Source organism: Microtus pennsylvanicus, chromosome 3, assembly GCF_037038515.1.
Source record: "Microtus pennsylvanicus isolate mMicPen1 chromosome 3, mMicPen1.hap1, whole genome shotgun sequence".
In the NCBI taxonomy this organism is placed as follows: domain Eukaryota; kingdom Metazoa; phylum Chordata; class Mammalia; order Rodentia; family Cricetidae; genus Microtus; species Microtus pennsylvanicus.
Genome location: NC_134581.1, coordinates 109,527,299 through 109,546,296, shown reverse-complemented (window position 1 = coordinate 109,546,296; position 18,998 = coordinate 109,527,299). Strand labels below are relative to the sequence as shown.

The following is an 18,998-nucleotide window of genomic DNA, read 5'->3' as shown; positions in this document are numbered from 1 at the left end:
GCACTCGGGAGGCAGAAGCAGGTGGAAGGCCAACATGATCTGCATGAGCTAGTTCTAGGACAGGCTCCAAAGCTACAGAGAAACCCTGTCTCAAGAAACATAAAACAAAACAAAAAAATGTAAATAAGAATATTAATTTTAAAACCAAAAAGCAAGAAAAAAAACAGGTCTCCTGTCTCCCCAACTCCCACATCATCTTCAATCTTCATTCATCTTAGTGGCATTGGAAGCTGTGGTGTGTCATGCAGTAAACTCTTTTGTCCAAACAGCTTTACTTGTAAATGCTCATTGTGTAATGTGTTGTTTGTCAGGTTCAAGGCCTCTGGCTTCTGATATAGCAACAACACTGGACTCCTGAGGAAACTACTCTCAAAAGTCCTGTTGTTGCCCTGAGTCAGGGAGATTCTGTAGCTATGGTTCTGCAAGACCAGTCCCTACACGTACTCCAGCAGGTCATAGATAGGGTAAATATTGGGTAGTGCCCACTCTAAGCCCTGGATGACTGTCTGGATCATAGCTGAGTTGGTCAGTCTGGACTGCTGGGACCACCCCCTCAGGTGAGGAGAAGGGCCAGCTCTCCCTTGCAGGCAGGCATAGTTGGGGGTGGGGGAATCTATTATCCCAGGACTGGCAATGGGGAGGGTCAGCTCTCTGGTAAGTGGCGAAGGCCAGCACAGCACAGCCCTCGTATTAAAAGGGTTGATTCTAAAAGACATTCTAAACTACATCCATTACCGTCATTGTAGAAGCCAGCAGTGATAAGCTAAATAGAAACAGACCACCCAAAGGAAGCTCTTTACTTCCAACCATTATCACCTGCCACTGTAGGACTCAGCCATCAATAAGTTTAATGGAGGCCCGAGTCTCAGTAGTTTACCCTGAAGCAATACCTGGATGTAGGAAGAACCACAAACTGAGATTACCAGAGCATCACCCAAGAACAGACCATCCAAAGGAAATTCCTAACATCCCAACTGTTGTAGATAGGATCACCTGCCAGCACACACTCACCAGGATACCCCTAGACAAATGTCAGCCAATCAGGGGTCCTGAACCTTAGAAATCCCTCACCCCCACCTTTACTACTATAAAAAACCAACCCTAACTGAGCTTGGGGCTCTCTGATTATTCCACACACTGAGAGACAAAGTTTGCAAACTTGTATGAAATAAAGGCTCTATGATTTTACAAATGGGACTCGGTCTCCTTGTTGGTTTTGGGGAAACTTCATGGATCTGGGCATAAGATCATCAGGGAAATAATTATGGTAAATTTACACAATCAGATGGTAGACACATACAGCTATGAAACAAACGCTGACTTGAAAATGAAGTGGCAATGTGACAGAAATTTCTCAGTCCTGCCTATCTTTAAATCCCTAAACCCATTTCTGAAAGACCATCCAGAGAGCAAGTCTCATTCCTGAACATCCTTAGCAGTCAGCTCCATCTCAAGCTTCTCCTCATTAGTTCTTGGCTCCAGCCCTTCCACACCTCCAACATCCCATGCTCTCTCTCTAGCCTCCTTCCTCTGTACTCAGGGTCAAGATCAGAGCTCTGCACACTGGTTGCACTCACACTGCACACCCACAATCCTAGCACCACTGAGCAGCCCTGTCCTTACCTCTTTAGAGTGTGCATCAGCACCTGACACCAGCTCTTTCCCCTGTGTAACCTCTGTCTACACCAGCTGTACAGCAAAAATTACTTCAGCTCCTTGCTGTGCTCTCAGCTCGCTGAACAATACTCAGTTCAGAGAAAGACACTATAAATGTTTGCAAAACGTGACTACTTCCATTTTCAATGATTTCCCATGCCCTGGAAATTGTTTATAGTCAACTTACAAAACAATGTGCTTCATCATGATAGTCCCATCATGATAGTACATGTGTAAATTGTACTGTTACCATTTGTTGTTAACCACCTCCCCTCCCACTGTCCCCTTCCTCCCCAAAATGGTTGCTCTTCTCCTTTCAGACATACCTACAGACATGCCTACATACATGCATGCCTTTCTTCTTTCATAAGCATTATATATACCTACACACATACACACACACATACCTCTAAATTCTGCATATGAGAGAAAACATTCAATATTTGTCTTTTGGAGTCGAACTTATTTTGCTTATCACACTACCATTAGGGAAAAGTTGTTAAAGAATACATGGGATTTCTATTTATTATTTATCTTATAACTAATTCAAAATATGAAAGGAATATTTACGAAGGCTTTTGCTCTTCTCTTGGTGATTACCAAAGCTTTCCCTTGCCGTCTACAGGAAATGGATACAGTGACTGTGTTTTCATCAGAACGAAGATGATGCCTTTGCTCTCTGGAGAAGAGCAGCTGTGTCGCTCATTTCTGAATGTATATCATTGACCTATCAGCCGACACATTCCAAAAACCCACTGATTTGTTAAGCTGTTTAAAGCTTCCTTCCAGAGCTTCCTCCTTGATGTTTTCTTGTGTACTGTGTAACCACTAACTGTTTTCCCTGCACTTGAAAATTAAATTCCCTGTGTAAGCATTAATTTTCGTAGCAACTTTACATTTACCTCATAACATCAAAGTATATTTTTGTGCTACCTAAGTATCAAAGAGCAGACTCCAATCATAGTTTACTAATACAGCAACGACTAGCAAACACACAACACTAGCAATAAATAAACAAGAATGGTGATCCTGCAGAGCACATGAAAGGAAGTGCTGGAGAGGTGGTTGCGAGGTTATTGTGTCTATGGTGCAAACATGAGGGGCAATGATAAAATGTCAGAAGAGCTGTCATACCGACATGGTAGGTTGCAGCCATAATGCCAGCGTTCCTATGGTAGATGAGGCGAGAGTCAGGAGAACTCTCGGAAGCGCTGGGTCTGCTATCCAGGACAGAGTGTTGGAACAAGAGATTAGTTCCACACATGATGGAAGGTGAAGGCCAACCCCCAGGTTGTCTTCTGACCTCCATGCATAGGCCAGCACTCACACACATACAGAGCATACAAGTGCACACGCATACACACACCCCACAAAGGAGAAAATAGGAAATGGTAAAAGCTAAAATTGTCCAACATGATGTATAGTTTTTAGTGTCCAAAGTAAAGGCTATGAACCCTACAAGATAAAGAGCAAAGGAGAGAGACAAGAGGCCCAAGTGCTGTGTCCGTTTGGAAGATGTCATTGGGAATGAGAACACTACATCTATAATCAGTAAAAACCCTGCCCAGGGAGTTGTACTGAAGGAGTGAAACAGAAACGGTAATTTTCAACACCATATACAATATATATAGTGATGAGAAAAAAAGTCATAACATATGAAAGCTCCTCACTGGCATGTCCTGTTTGAAATGGGTCATGCTAGTGCTATCCGGGAGAACAGTGGCTTAAAACCCTTCCTGAGAGTCAACAATTGTAAATCAACAGGCTGAATACATAGGTCTTGGGAGACAGGAAGGTATAGAAAGATTGGGTGTCTATTTTCATGTATCCGTTTACAAATCTTGAAATTCAGCAATTTTATATATAACCATGAAAATAATAACCATCAGGATGTTCGTCACAACGAAAAGTATCATGTCTGAATCTTTCTATAAATAGAATGCTACGGTAAAAATATATTTTAAAGTTAATACCAACTTAGTCTTCTGTGTATTACCAGGAACAGAAAATAGCTAACAGCATATTCCCCGAGTTTTAGAGAGGAAAAAGAGAATTTTGCAAACGTTCTTCTGGGAGCCTGCAAGGAATACACAGGAAAATTGCCTTTATCTTCCATTACTTGCCTTCCTTACACTCCAACACAGAAGTGTTAAATGAGCAGTAAAATGACACCAAAATGGGTGTCACTGACTGACCACTATACAATTTCTATACAGAGGTATTTTTAGAATTTTAACATACTCTTAGCTGCCATTACAAGTCTTAAGTCTCCATAATATGAATACTTTGAAATATTTCCCCAAATCCTAGCAAATGTTCTCATTCTTCCTGCTCTCTAGACTAACAACTTCTACTACTGCAAGAATGGGAAAAAAAGAAAGAAGGGAAGGGAGAAGGAAAGAGAGGGAGGGAGGGAGGGAGGGAGGGAGGGAGGGAGGGAGGGAGGGAGGGAGGGAGGGAGGGAGGGAGGACAAGCAGGCAAACCAGCAGATGTTACAATCTGGCTGGGCCCTAATCTAAGTCCCTCCACAGTATGTAAAACAGTGGTTTGCTCAGAAAGTGCTTCAACCTGACAGCTTCCAGTTTAGAAGAAACATTTGAGCTTGGGGGATGAAGAATGATCCTGCAATTATGAGCACATAGCAACAGTACCACCCATCTGGCCCTACCTACAAGGCACCACCTGATAAATCACTGGTCCTCAAAGTAGAAAGGTGCTGAACTAAATTGGAATTGGGAGAGCCTATAGGCACACTAAAGTCATATCAAGGAGACCAGTTCTGTGAGCAAATATGCATACACACACACACACACACACACACACACACACAACCAAATGTGGCAATTCTCTTTGACAGACCAAGCTAGGGCTAAAATCGTATCCCCTCTGCAGCTGTAAGGCAGAATAAAGCCCTTGGTCTTCTAAGCCGCTTTCTGTTGGGGTGTTGTCACAGCAATAGAAGTGAAATGACAACAAGCACCAGAAGCTGTAACTACCACTGTTGAGTGGTGAGGGACTGAGGGTCAGGTACCACCATCCCTAAAGTTCCCTTCTTGTCTCTTCAGAGAACTCCAAGTCAGGAGATAAAAAGCACCCACAATGTAATGGAGACAAAAGACGGAATTTAATCTATGTAGGACACTGAGATATTCTTTACATTTATTCTTTAATTTCAGGAAAATCTATTTCATTACAGTGTTGGTATAGAGGCTTGCATATTTCAAGTGTCTTTTTTAGTTTTTTTATCAATTAACTTTGTTTTATTTATTTTACATATGAATCACACTTCCTCCTCTCGTCCAGTTCCCTCCACTCTCCCTCACCTCCCATCTATCCCCTTCCCCACTCGCCCCTCCTCCACACAGAAAGAGACAGGCCATCCATGGGTGCCAACAAAGTTTGCCTGTCACATCAAGTTGGGACAGGACCAAGCTCCTCCCCCGTACCAAGACTGGGCTAGGAAATCCTGCATGCAGAACAGGTTCCCAAAAGCCAGCTAAAGGAACCAGGAAGAGGCTATGATCTCACTGCTAGGAGCCTCACAGTCAGACCAAGGTACAACTGTCACACACATGCACAGGGCCTAGGTCAGTCCCATGCAGGCTCCCTGAGTCCAGAGTCCATGAGCTCCCAGGAGCTCAGGTCAACTGTCTCTGTGGGTTCCCCTGTCATGACCTTGACACCCCCACCCCCTCATACAATCCCCGCTCCCTTTTTTCAGCAAGACTCCCAGAGCTCTGCCCAGTGCTTGGCTGTGGATCTCTGCATCTGCTTCCATCAGTTACTGGATAAAGGCTCTCTGGTGACAATTAGGGTAATCACTGATCTGATTACAGAAGAAGGCCAGATCAGGCACCCTCTCCACTATTGCTAGAAATCGTAGCCAGGGCTATTCTTTTGGATTTCTGGGCGGTTGGTTCCCTGGTTCAAAGTTTCTCCCAAACCCTGAAATGCCCCCCCACATCAAGAATCTCTTTCATTCCTCTCCCCCATCCTGCCCCCAACCCAGCTCTCACACTCACCTGCCCAACTTGACCCACCCCATTACACCCCTCTTCCCAGCTCACGGTTCACCCAGGATATCTCGTCTCTTTCCCCTTCCCAGGGAAATCCATGTGTCCATCTTTGGGCCCTCCTTGTTCCCTAGCCTTTCCGGGCCTGCGAACTGTAGGCTGGGTATCTTGTACTTTTCTCCTAATATCTACTTAGAGGTGAGCACACGCCATGTCGGTCTCTCTGGGTCTGGGTTGCCTCACTTGGAATAATTTTTTTCCAATTCCACTCATTTCATGAGGTTATTATTTTTTACAGTTAACCTTATTTCTAATGGTTAACTTGAAGGCCAGCAAGTATCTCCCTGGTTAAAGGCACTTGCAACAAGCACCTGGTAACCTGTGTTTGATTCCCAAAACTCACATAAAGAAGGAGTGGACCAGCTCTCCAAAGTTGTCCTCTGACCTCCACACAAACACTGTGTTACACTTAGCTCACACATGCATACAGACATACACACATCATGGACATACAGACAGTAAAAATAACAATAAAATAAACTTCAAATCCATTGTTCAAAAAAGCTAACTACAGCCATAACAGAAATGTCCGTATTCATGAATGTTTGTCTGGGCACAATGTGCATGCAGGGCCTGCGGCGGCTTGAAGGAGGTGTCGTGGTCCCAGGAGCAAGCGTCGCAGTTGGCTGGCTGGAAGACACCACATAGGTGCTGAGAACCAAACCAGGCTACTCTACAAGCGTTCTTAACCACTGAACCGACTGACTTTCCAACACCCAAAATTTACAGTAACTTTCTTTTTTGATTTTTTGTTTGTTTCTTTGTTGTTAATTTTTAAGATGGGGTATCACTGTGTATCTCTGGCTGGCTTAGAACTCATTATGTAGACCAGGTGGGCCTTCAACTTTGCAGAGTTTCACTCCTGGGTGCTGAGATTAAAGTCATGTAACACCATACCCAGACTAAATTATAGTTTGTGTAAAGAAGCACTGCCAATAATTGTGACCTAATATTTTACATAAGCTAACCAACCTACTAGTCTAGAAATATTTTAAACCCATTTTTTCCAACTAGCAACGTCCCCTTTGCCTTTCGTGACCCTACTCAAATGCCCCCATTTCAAAGTCTCATGCTAACAGCCTTTAGTATAGACTGTTTTATCCACTTTATTAGTCAGTTCCTCCATACAATATCTTTAAACTTAATTACAGTCAAAGATCTTTTCCAAACTGCATGTAGCATTTACTTTGTGTTTCTAGTTGTGAGATGCTATATGGTTATCTAATTCAGATTTATTCTGTCTTCCAGCATGCTCAAACACAGAAGGATTCATAAGAAATAAGAACAAACTTACCAGCCTCCGCCTTTCTTCTTCTACGGCAATAAGAAGCCTTGCAAATTCTTTCAGCGATTGAGCTATTTAAAAACAAGACAGAAAGAAAGGTTTTAATTCTCTTTCAGGGCTAATATTTAATTACATAAGAGCAAACATTACAATGAAAGTAGTTACTGATTTGTATCTTATATTGTGTGATTTTGTTTGTACAGACATAGAAACAAGCATATAGTAAGAGACCAAAGACTAACAGCTGTGGAGAAGAGGCGCTGTCTCTGTGTGAGCTACTAACTGAAGCCTAGAAGTTTGTCTACAGATCCTAAAACAAATATAGATTATATACTTAATATATGAAACTTACCTAAAAATAGTCCTCTTTCAAGAATGGTCTGTGGATATGAAACATTTTTTGTTGCTGTATTTGTTTTCTAAATTTATTTATTTATTTTATGTAGTACTCAATCTGCATACACAACTTTAAGCCAGAAGGAGGGCATCAGATCTCAGCATAGAGGATTGTGAGCCACTGTGTGGGTACTGGAAACTGGACTCAGGACCAGGGAAAAATAAGCCAGTTTTCTAAATTGCTGAGCCATTTCTCCAGGTCAAACAGTTTCGAATCTGTAAGAAGCAATAAATGAGGCTGAAGAGACGGCTCTGTGTGAGCCTGCAGACCTAAGTCTGCATCGCCAGCACCCACATAGAAGACTGGGCATAGCCACACACGCCTGTGAACACTGTGTTGAGATAGGAAAATGACAGAAACATGAGGATCCCCGGGGACTCCCTAGCTACCAACTGAGCTAGAAAATGCTGAGACCTGGGTCCAGGGAATGCTCCTACCTCGAAGAAAAATGGTGGAAAATAACAGAGGAAGATACCTACATTCTCCCAACCTCACGTGTGCACACAGGCATGCGTGCATGGACACACGAAGACACACGTGTACTTGTGTGTAATACTGTATAGGTATACTTAGTAGCACCCAGTAATGCAAAGCCCACAACTGAAGTCTATTAGCTCAGGAACATTACAGAAGAAGGAATGGAAAGAGTGTAAGATTTAGAGGAAAATATGGGGGTGCACAAGGGAAGAGCATTGTGGGGTGCACAGAACACTGTGGGGTGCACAGGAGGGCAGCACTGTGGAGCACTGTGGGGTGCACAGGGGGAGAGCACTGTGGGGTGCACAGGAGGAGAGCACTGTGGGGTGCACAGGAAGAGAGCACTGTGGGGTGCACAGGAGAGCACTGTGGGGTGCACAGGAAGAGAGCACTGTGGGGTGCACAGGAGAGCACTGTGGGGTGCACAGGAGAGCACTGTGGGGTGCACAGGAGAGCACTGTGGGGTGCACAGGAAGAGAGCACTGTGGGGTGCACAGGAGGAGAGCACTGTGGGGTGCACAGGAGGAGAGCACTGTGGGGTGCACAGGAGAACACTGTGGGGTGCACAGGAGAGCACTGTGGGGTGCACAGGAGGAGAGCACTGTGGGGTGCACAGGAGGAGAGCACTGTGGGGTGCACAGGAGAACACTGTGGGGTGCACAGGGGGAGAGCACTGTGGGGTGCACAGGAGGAGAGCACTGTGGGGTGCACAGGAGGAGAGCACTGTGGGGTGCACAGGAGGAGAGCACTGTGGGGTGCACAGGAAGAGAGCACTGTGGGGTGCACAGGGGGAGAGCACTGTGGGGTGCACAGGAAGAGAGCACTGTGGGGTACACAGGAGGAGAGCACTGTGGGGTGCACAGGAAGAGAGCACTGTGGGGTGCACAGGAGGAGAGCACTGTGGGGTGCACAGGAGGAGAGCACTGTGGGGTGCACAGGAGGAGAGCACTGTGGGGTGCACAGGAGGAGAGCACTGTGGGGTGCACAGGAGGAGAGCACTGTGGGGTGCACAGGAGAACACTGTGGGGTGCACAGGAGAGCACTGTGGGGTGCACAGGAGGAGAGCACTGTGGGGTGCACAGGAAGAGAGCACTGTGGGGTGCACAGGAGGAGAGCACTGTGGGGTGCACAGGAAGAGAGCACTGTGGGGTGCACAGGAGGAGAGCACTGTGGGGTCACAGGAAGAGAGCACTGTGGGGTGCACAGGAAGAGAGCACTGTGGGGTGCACAGGAGGAGAGCACTGTGGGGTGCACAGGAGGAGAGCACTGTGGGGTGCACAGTAGGAGAGCACTGTGGGGTGCACAGGAGGAGAGCACTGTGGGGTGCACAGGAGGAGAGCACTGTGGGGTGCACAGGAAGAGAGCACTGTGGGGTGCACAGGAGGGCAGCACTGTGGAGCACTGTGGGGTGTTGGCTTCACTGTACCCTAACTTCAGCAGCTGTGTGGGGTACACTGTGAGGTATACTCTAACCTGTGGCAGTTGTGTGGCAGTGATTAAACCATCAACATTCATCATTCATCATGGGAAGGGCAGGAAGTCACAAGGTCCCATCCCTCCCTAAGAGCTAATGGCTGAGGGTAGAGGGAAGTACATTTTCCCTCGACCTGTCAACAAGGCCTCTCTCATCATCTTCTGAGTGACTCTAATAAAATTCACTCGGCCATTTAAAAGACTTGACAGTAAAAGAGAATCCAGAAGAGTGGGAAGGAAGACAAAAGAGGGTAAGAAGAAGTCAATATAATCAAAATACATTCTATAAATGTATGAAAAGTGCAGGCCTTTAATTCCAACTCTGGGGAAGCAGCAGCAGGGAGATCTTTGTGAGTTCGAGGCCAGCCTGGTCTACAAGAGCTAGTTCCAGGATGGGCTCCAAAGCTACAGAGAAACCCTGTCTCAAAAAAACAAAACAAAAAAAGTTATAGCTTTGGGGGAGCCTAGGCAGTTTGGGTGCTCACCTTACTAGACCTGGATAGAGGTGGGCAGTCCTTGGGCTTCCCACAGGTCAGGGAACCCTGATTGCTCTTCGAGCAGATGAGGGAGGGGGACTTGATCGGGGGAGGGGGAGGGAAATGGGAGGTGGTGGTGGGGAGGAGGCAGAAATCCTTAATAAATAAATAAATTAAAATAAATAAATAAAAAAACGTTATATCAAAGCCCACTTTATGACAGTGAAAGGAACAACACCATAAATAAATAAACAAATGTAGCTTTATTTAACTGGGCAACGGTGATGCGCATCTTTAATCCCAGCACTCAGAAGGCAGAGGTAGGAGAATCAACCTGGTCTACAGAGTGAGTTCTAGGACAGCCAAAGATACCCAGAGAAACCCTGTCTAGAAAGAAACAAAGAAAGAAAGATAGGAAGGAACAAATGAAGGAAGAAAAACCCACCTCATGGATAATTACTATATGCTAAGAAAAATATATCTCAGAAAAGAGAAAGTTTTCTCTCGAGTACAGTGCATATTACATCTTTCTTCCTCTGAGAAGAGAGTTGTCGGAACAGGTTGGACAAATTGATCAGCCAAGGGCGTCTGACTTTCTTTCACTGCTGTGCTGCTAAAATATTATGACAAAGCCAGCTTAAGGGAGGAGTTTGTTTCAGAGTTTCCAGTTGAGAAAACAGTCCATCAAGCAGGGAACAGTCCATCAAAGGGGAACAGTCAGTCTGTCAAGCAGGGAACAGTGAGTCCGTCAAGGGGGAATAGTCAGTCTGTCATGCAGGGAACAGCCAGTCTGTCAAACAGGGAACAGTGAGTCTGTCAAGCAGGGAACAGCCAGTCTGTCAAGCAGGGAACAGTGAGTCTGTCAAGCAGGGAACAGCCAGTCTGTCAAGCAGGGAACAGTCAGCCTGTCAAGCAGGGAACAGCCAGTCTGTCAAGCAGGGAACAGCCAGTCTGTCAAGCAGGGAACAGCCAGTCTGTCAAGCAGGGAACAGCCAGTCTGTCAAGCAGGGAACAGCCAGTCTGTCAAGCAGGGAACAGCCAGTCTGTCAAGCAGGGAACAGTCAGCCTGTCAAGCAGGGAACAGCCAGTCTGTCAAGCAGGGAACAGCCAGTCTGTCAAGCAGGGAACAGTCAGCCTGTCAAGCAGGGAACAGTCAGTCTGTCAAGCAGGGAACAGCCAGTCTGTCAAGCAGGGAACAGCCAGTCTGTCAAGCAGGGAACAGCCAGTCTGTCAAGCAGGGAACAGTCAGCCTGTCAAGCAGGGAACAGCCAGTCTGTCAAGCAGGGAACAGTCAGCCTGTCAAGCAGGGAACAGTCAGTCTGTCAAGCAGGGAACAGCCAGTCTGTCAAGCAGGGAACAGTCAGCCTGTCAAGCAGGGAACAGCCAGTCTGTCAAGCAGGGAACAGCCAGTCTGTCAAGCAGGGAACAGCCAGTCTGTCAAGCAGGGAACAGTCAGCCTGTCAAGCAGGGAACAGTCAGTCCATCAAGCAGGGAACAGTCAGCCTGTCAAGCAGGGAACAGCCAGTCTGTCAAGCAGGGAACAGCCAGTCTGTCAAGCAGGGAACAGTCAGCCTGTCAAGCAGGGAACAGTGAGTCCGTCAAGCAGGGAACAGTCAGTCCATCAAGCAGGGGAACAGTGAATCTGTCAAGCAGGGAACAGTCAGCCTGTCAAGCAGGGAACAGTCAGCCTGTCAAGCAGGGAACAGTCAGCCTGTCAAGCAGGGAACAGTGAGTCCATCAAGCAGGGAACAGTGAGTCCATCAAGCAGGAAACAGTCAGCCTGTCAAGCAGGGAACAGTGAATCTGTCAAGCAGGGAACAGTCAGCCTGTCAAGCAGGGAAGAGTCAGCCTGTCAAGCAGGAACAGTCAGTCCATCAAGCAGTTAACAGTCAAAGTCTGTCACGCAGGTAACTGTCAGTCCATCAAGCAGGGAGAAGTCCACCAAGGAGGAAGCAGAAGGAGGCCAAGAGTGAAGCAGTAGTCACAGAAGCAATGAGTGCTCCTGCCTCTCAGCTTCTTTACTTTTGTAGTGCAGAATTTACTTAGGGAATGGTGTCACTCACGGTGGCAGGTTGTCTAACCTCAATTAAAGCAATAAAGATACCCCACAAGAAGGCTCAGAGGTCCATCTCCAGGGGAGACTAGATTTTTTGCTAAGTTGCCAATTAACATTATCACAATAGGTGACTAATGGAAAGAAGGTGAAGAAAGGAAGGGAGGGAGGGAGGGAGAAAAGGAAGAGATAGAGAAATCACAGCCAGTTACAAACTGGGGAAACAAAGATATACAAATAGCACTCTCAAAATATACTAGCTGTGTCAGAAGTAATACACTCATTCATTATAATATGAATATTAAAACTGCTAACTGAATTGCCCTGTGTTGGGAGAATAGCAGACTGGTGTGGCAATTTGAGACAAAGACACCTGATGTCAGGAGGTAGTGCCTAAAAATGACAATCAAGGTCCTGGAAAACATAAGACATGGTGGCTTCTGAAATGGTCTTGGGGGTAAATACGAGCAGAGGTGACTGGCGGGAACAGAAATGGGTAGTTTTTGTTAAATGTAATAAAACATAATTTTTAAAATAAATATCAAAATAGGAAGATCCAACAAGTTCTTTATTTTCTAACAGCTGCAAAGCTGGAAGGGCACATAGGATACAGTTTCCCAAAGTTAAATCATATCAATCACAAGGCAGCCAGCGAGGACCTGGGAGCAAACAGGACTTCACGTCAGGGTCTAACTATCACAAGGCAGTCAGTGAGGACCCTGGCACAAACAGAGCTTCACAAAGGACAGACCTATTACAGGGCAGTCAGGGAGCACCCTGGGACAAACAGGGCTTTACAGAGGAACAGGCAGCAGCAGCAAAGACCCTCTCACTTGTTCAACTCAGAAAGTGACCACAGGACAGGCTCTTGGGTCACCTGCTCAAGCCCACAGGCTCCATTAGGAAACCCACAAAAGTGTGGCTGCTTTAAATGAGAGTTTGGTCTCCAGGAAGAGGCAACTCAGATTCTTATTTTGGGTTCCCACTGCCTCTCCCTGTTCAAAAGAGACTGATGCCATTTTCTACTACATTTGAACTGCTCTGTTTTCCATATAAATACTATTTATAAACTCGGAAAGATAATAGCTGATTATAATATGAATGAGGAGACAAATTTTAATATGCAAAAGAAATTGAATGTCTGGTTCCCCACAACAAAACCGCCCACCCTCCAGCAGTTTTTGGGGATTTGGACCCAATCTGACAATTAATTTTGTTCCCTCTTTTTCTTTTGTTGAGTTTGCAGGGAAAAGCCTTTAAAAAAATAAAAGAAATAAAACTGTTCTTTTCAAATATTATAAAGCCGGTTCCATTTAAAAATACTTATTTTTGGCCCAAATGAGGATATTGTGTTCTTTGAGAAAGTAAGCACATGGGAACAATGGCTATTCATCTCACAAATTGGTTGGTGGTCCACCAACTTCAGAAGCATGTGGCTAAAGCTTTGGGTTTTTGCATTAACACATTGCTAGAAGAACAACAACAAAAACAAAAACAGACAAGAGTCCCACAAGGCAGCATAGAAATCTCGTTATTATGCAAACTAGATTTTAGGAGAACAGGTTCCTGGGAATCCCAGTCACCAACCCCAAAGTTGAACAGGACACTGTCAGAATCTTGGTAGATAAAAGAATTAACAGGCAAACAAGCAAGGCCAGGCATGCGAGCAAAGGACTAGTAGACACTTCTCACTTGTGGACCTATAAACAGCAGGCAACACATGAGCAACGTTCAGGACACTTATCCACCAAAGAAATACAAATCAAAAGTGCCTTGAGATTCTATTTATCCCATCAATCAGAATAAATACAAGTGATGCGGTGGTTAATGCAACCCCTGTACACTGCTGGTGAGAATAAATCAGTGCATCCCTTGAGAATCAGTATAGAGTTTCCTTCGAAACACCAAAAACAGGACTCCCACGTGACCTCGTTATATTACTGTGTGTCTGCACTGAAGGAGGCTGAGTCCTCATAGAAGAGACACCTGCGGATCCACATTTATTGAAGCACTAGTCACAATAGTATCAAACCACTGGGGTGTTACATGCATTTATACACACAGAACAGCTGTACTCAGCCAGTAAGAGCCACGCCCTTTGCAGCAAAATAGACAGAGCCAGACATCAAGCTATGTAAAGCATGCCAGGCGCATAATGACAAGCACCCCATGTTTCCTCGCACTTGTGGAAACAGGAATATTTTTTTAAAAAGAAGCCCAGGACGGACTACCTGAGAGGGCTAAGAGGACCAGGGATGGAGGGTCGGGGTGGGAGCGGGTAAGAGAGTAAACCTGGGAAGAAAGGTTTGAGCAAATGATTGCTACAGGCTTACAGGAAAATCTCAATGAGACTTATGAATATAGATGACCCATATGCATTAAAACAATTCATTAAACACTACTTAAAACAAAGAACATGAAAACTATAGGATGCACACTATACCCCAGACCTCGAGTAGGAGGCTTGCGCCATTTTTTCAAGTGTCATCTAGGCAAAAGCTAAAGGTGGATAATTATATAGAAATTACTAATACCCATACAGAAAATCTGCTTATGGCCTTTCATATTTTATTTATTGATACTTACTCTCTAGTTGAAGGCTAGCATCTAATGTAATAGTCATTACAAATATGAACCACACCTATTTCATGATGGGAACTTGATTTAGGGCAATTTCTTCAAAAATGTTACTTACTAGACACTGGGTTTCCCACCAGTGAAAACGATTTGAATCCATAAGTTAGAACAACATATCTGCACAGTATATCCAATGTACAAGAATAAAATAGCAGCTCTTAGTTTCTGATGCATGAAATGTCATAAAAAAGATAAGCCAGTGTCTACCTCAGAAAGCTATGCAGCTCTCTACATTCCTGCCACCTGAATAAAATTTTCCTGGCAGTATTCATCACTAATAATTCTTCCCCTTCCTGTCCATCTGCAGAGCAGGATTCCTGGCAAACAACCAAGAAAGTTTCCCATATAAATTTTAACTGCACAATTTTTGGAGGTCACAAATATTGTTATACACACCCCTTTTATTTTATCTCCAAAACATAAAATTGGCAAAGCCCTTTGGAAACTAGTGAAATCTGTTCTTGAAGTGTGATTGTGAGAGGCCACGTGAGTGTAAAAATAATCACCGAGGCAACGTCAAATCCCATCCTAGATGGTGATACAGTGCAGTGATGGCCTGGACATAACTGCCAAAAATGTCCATTCTCCAGCATTTCTAAATATCCAAAATCTCTTTTGTAACCTGCGCTTTTAAGCAAGCTGAAATTCACCCAGCTATTTTTATTTTTTAATAAGAAAACCTGTTAAGTGCCTGTAGTGAAAATGAGAGAGAGCCAGGTATGGTGGCTCATACTTGCAATCCCATCACTCCAGAGACAGAGGAGGAAATATCAACTGGGATTTGAGGCCAGTCTGGGATCCAATTCTAGGACAGCCTGCTACAGGGTGAGACTGCTCAAAACCAAATAGGGCTGTAGGGAAGGCTCAACAGCTAAAAATACCTGCAATCAAGCCTAATGACCTGAGTTCAAAACCCAGGACCCACGTGATTGAAGGCCAAGACAAATCCTGAGCATAGTCCCCCGAGCTCCACGTAGGACATGTACACCTCCCATATACATATTAAATAAATAAACTTAAGGCCAAAGCAGAACTTGCTACTCATTGTTGAATTAACTAGACGGTCACATACTCTCTATTTATGTTTCCGTCAGAGTGAGCTTTACATACTTTTAAACCATAACAGCAAAATGTTGCCCTAAATTTTTCAGAAGTCTGTCCTCCATTGGAAATGACACCATCCCAAACAAAAGCAAAGATCACCAGCTCAGGACCATACACAACCACAACCTGCTGTGTCATTTTACTAGAGTAAGCTCATCCCTTGCAGTTTTCAGATGAGCTACAGCCAAGAACTAAGTGATCTATTTCACTGAGTCCCAAGGAAAACACAAAAATCTGTAGAAGTGTGTATAGGTTGAACTGAGCTCATGCAACTACATTTTATAAGCCCAGGCGTGACTTCAGCAATAGTCAGGAAGCAAGCAACAGGGCTGTGGAGCTCTGTCTCGGGAACGCTCTGAACTGATTCTCATACAAAGGAAGAGGGTGAGCACAAATGGGTGAATAACTTGTATGTCCCCAAAACTGTCTACACCAAGAAAAGTAAAAATAGCATCAGTGAACAAAGGCAGATGACTCTGTAGGCCACATGTGAGTTGTATGTTACACTGCAGATACTTGCAGGAACTTACATAGAATTCTGAGGGGTTCGTGTCAGGGACAGCTACTGAGAGAATTCTTTATCTTTGAATAATTATGAAACTCATGAGTATCAAAGACAGAAGTGTTGTCAAATCGCAAAATACTTTGAATGTTGATCAATTTAATCTCAGTACAAAATAACAAACACAACCTGCTTGAGGTATGCCTGAATAGTAAATATTGTGTCATTATTTATTAATAATATTAAAACCGGCCTGCCTTTCCCATCAGGTACTGGGTATCTTTGGTCAATGACTGCAATGAACATCTCTAGTGACAGACTACCCACCCTGCCATACGGACCTATTTATGATGACAATCCTAGTTGCTATTTTCTGGAAGCTGCAACATCAAATAAGACTTTTCCATTCTCCACAGAGAACTATTCCCAAAGCCATTAAGTTGCTTCCTAAACTAAAGGTGGCATCAAGGAGGGAGGGGCCGTGGAGGTCAGGGTAGAAGTATGAATGGCCTCTGACAAATGCCAGCAGGTTCCCACAAGGCACATTAGCACTCACAGACATTCCTCTTCCAACACTTCACAGAATCCAAGGTCTCTCTCTCTCACACACACACACACTCACACGCACACACGCACGCATACACGCACACACACACACACTCATACGCACACACACACGCATGTGCGCACATACACACACACACAAATAAATAAATGTAAAAAGTGTTTTATTTTTTGAAGGCGGGGTTTCTCTGTAGCTCTGGCTGTCCTGAAACTCACTCTGTAGACCAAGCTGACCTCAAATTCACAGAGATCTACCTGCCTCTGCCTCCTAAATGCTGCAATTAAAGCCATGCGCCACCATGGCCCGGCTGTAAAAAGTATTTTATGTGTTTAATATTATGGCATAGATTCCTAATTAAATATTAAATAACCATACATTCACAGACTACAGGTGAACAGGATAGCAGGACAGCAAAAGTGAACTTGTCCCCAGCTGACCTGGTCTTCCACACAGAGTCGGGAATGCCCTGGCCCCCACCTTTTACGACTTGTCTTTTACTGTCAATCACACGGGCCTCGCTTATCTGAGTGACCCTCACATAGTAATTCAGACTCCAAACAGGATCCATCAGGGAGTACTCTCTTGGAGTCCGAGTTCATTTCCTTGAATTCAGTTTTCCCTGCACCCCCACACCAGACTTCTGAGACATTTGGAAGAGTTGCACATACGTATGTATGAGGCCAAAACACTCAAACCCATAAAATAAATCTTAGAAAAAAGAAAATGCTAAACAAGAAGAAAAGTATGTTTGAGAGTTCGGTTACATATGTATGCGTTCTGGGCTTACATACATATTTGTCACATGTTTATTATACAAATGACTAAATTTTGACAAATGGATATGTAGAAATATGTGGAGTAACCTCTCAATGCCAGAGAGTTAAACTTAGTTTCAGCAGAGATTTTCTTAGGTGTCATCACTTTAGATGAGTTTCCTCCAAATTCTCAAGCTGTTTAGTTGAGAAATTGCCAGCATTATGCGTATCAAGTTCACAAGACAAAATTCAAGAACTTAGTGGAACTCATTGCCTTGTGTCTAGTGTTACACAACAATCTAATGTCCACCTGTGATTTGAAGCATTCGCTTCATTTCATAGAGGGCTGGACAGCTTGACCCACAGCCCCAGGATAAATGGGTGAGAAAGCAGATATTTAATTTGATCAATTCCAAACTCTTCCTGCCAACCGTGATTGCAAGGGGACAACAGTGTCTGTCTACAATCCTGTCAGGTGAGAGGAGAAAAGAACTGTCATATTTAAAGACAATAATCCAGGAGCTGTTGAACTCAGAGAGTGAGTAGGCACCCTTCCGGCCTGAGGGAACCCATTGGGAATCTATTAATGACAACCACCCACTAACACCTAGTACACACACCCACCCCACCAGGCTTGCTGCCATCAGAGCCGACCTCCCAGCTAGCATCCCTTCACATTCTGCAGCCCCACTCACACTGCTCCTGCTTACCTCCCCCCACTCCTGGCAATCCTCAACAACCTCTGCCTGTCCAGCTTCACTGTTCCACAATCTCCCAACCCGCTGTAACCTCCTGGCTGTGGTCCACACACTTGCAAGGACACTAAAGTTCAAGCTCTCTAACCCGGTTGGTTTGCATTTCTGGCAAATCTTTTATTCAACCCTAGTTTACTCCAAATCTTATTTCCCATAGAGGCTATCTCAAAAGAATGTTCCTTCTCAAGAACCCAGCCCAAAATTCCCCTCCTTCTCACCAGATGTCCCGGCCTCCTGCTCCTCAGAGAGACATCAGGGAGTCCTCGTCTGCACTGGCTGCTCTTCCACTTCTGACCCTTCCTCTCTGGAGCTGACAGCTCCCCCTTTGAGCTTTTCATTTTACCACAAACCCTGCTTTCCCGTTTCTCCCCTACCCCCATTACCTCATCACCTTTCCCTCCTCACACAGTGTCCTTGGTTTCCCTCAGGTGCTATCATAAAATATTCTAAGAAAAAGCAACTTAGGGGAAGAAAATGGTTTGTTCCAGCTCATATTATAGTCCATTATGGAGGGAAGTCAGGACAAGACTCAAGCAGGAACATGAAGCAGAAAGCACAAAGGAAGGCTGCTGGCTCTGTTAGACTCACGCTCAGTCTCCATGTCACACCGAGATGATAGTGAAATAAACCTCTGAAAATGTAAGCTACTCCAGTTAAATGTTTTTACTTTTTATGAGTTGCTATGGTCCTGGTATCTCTTCACAGCAATAGAAATCCTAACGAAGGCCAAGCGTCCTTTGACTTTGGTCACGTTACAGCTCAGAATCTCTAACACGTAAATAAATTGCA

The 18,998-nt window shown here is 44.7% G+C and overlaps 1 protein-coding gene across 1 annotated transcript in view; it reads right to left on the bottom strand.

Annotated features, from left to right (window-relative positions):
• Nucleotides 1-18,998, bottom strand: part of Arhgap42 (Rho GTPase activating protein 42) — a 216,040-nt gene that overhangs the window by 126,804 nt on the left and 70,238 nt on the right. The window contains exon 3 of the mRNA XM_075966834.1: nucleotides 7,025-7,086. Coding sequence (XP_075822949.1) covers nucleotides 7,025-7,086 — 62 coding nt within the window. The remainder of the gene's footprint in view (nucleotides 1-7,024; nucleotides 7,087-18,998) is intronic.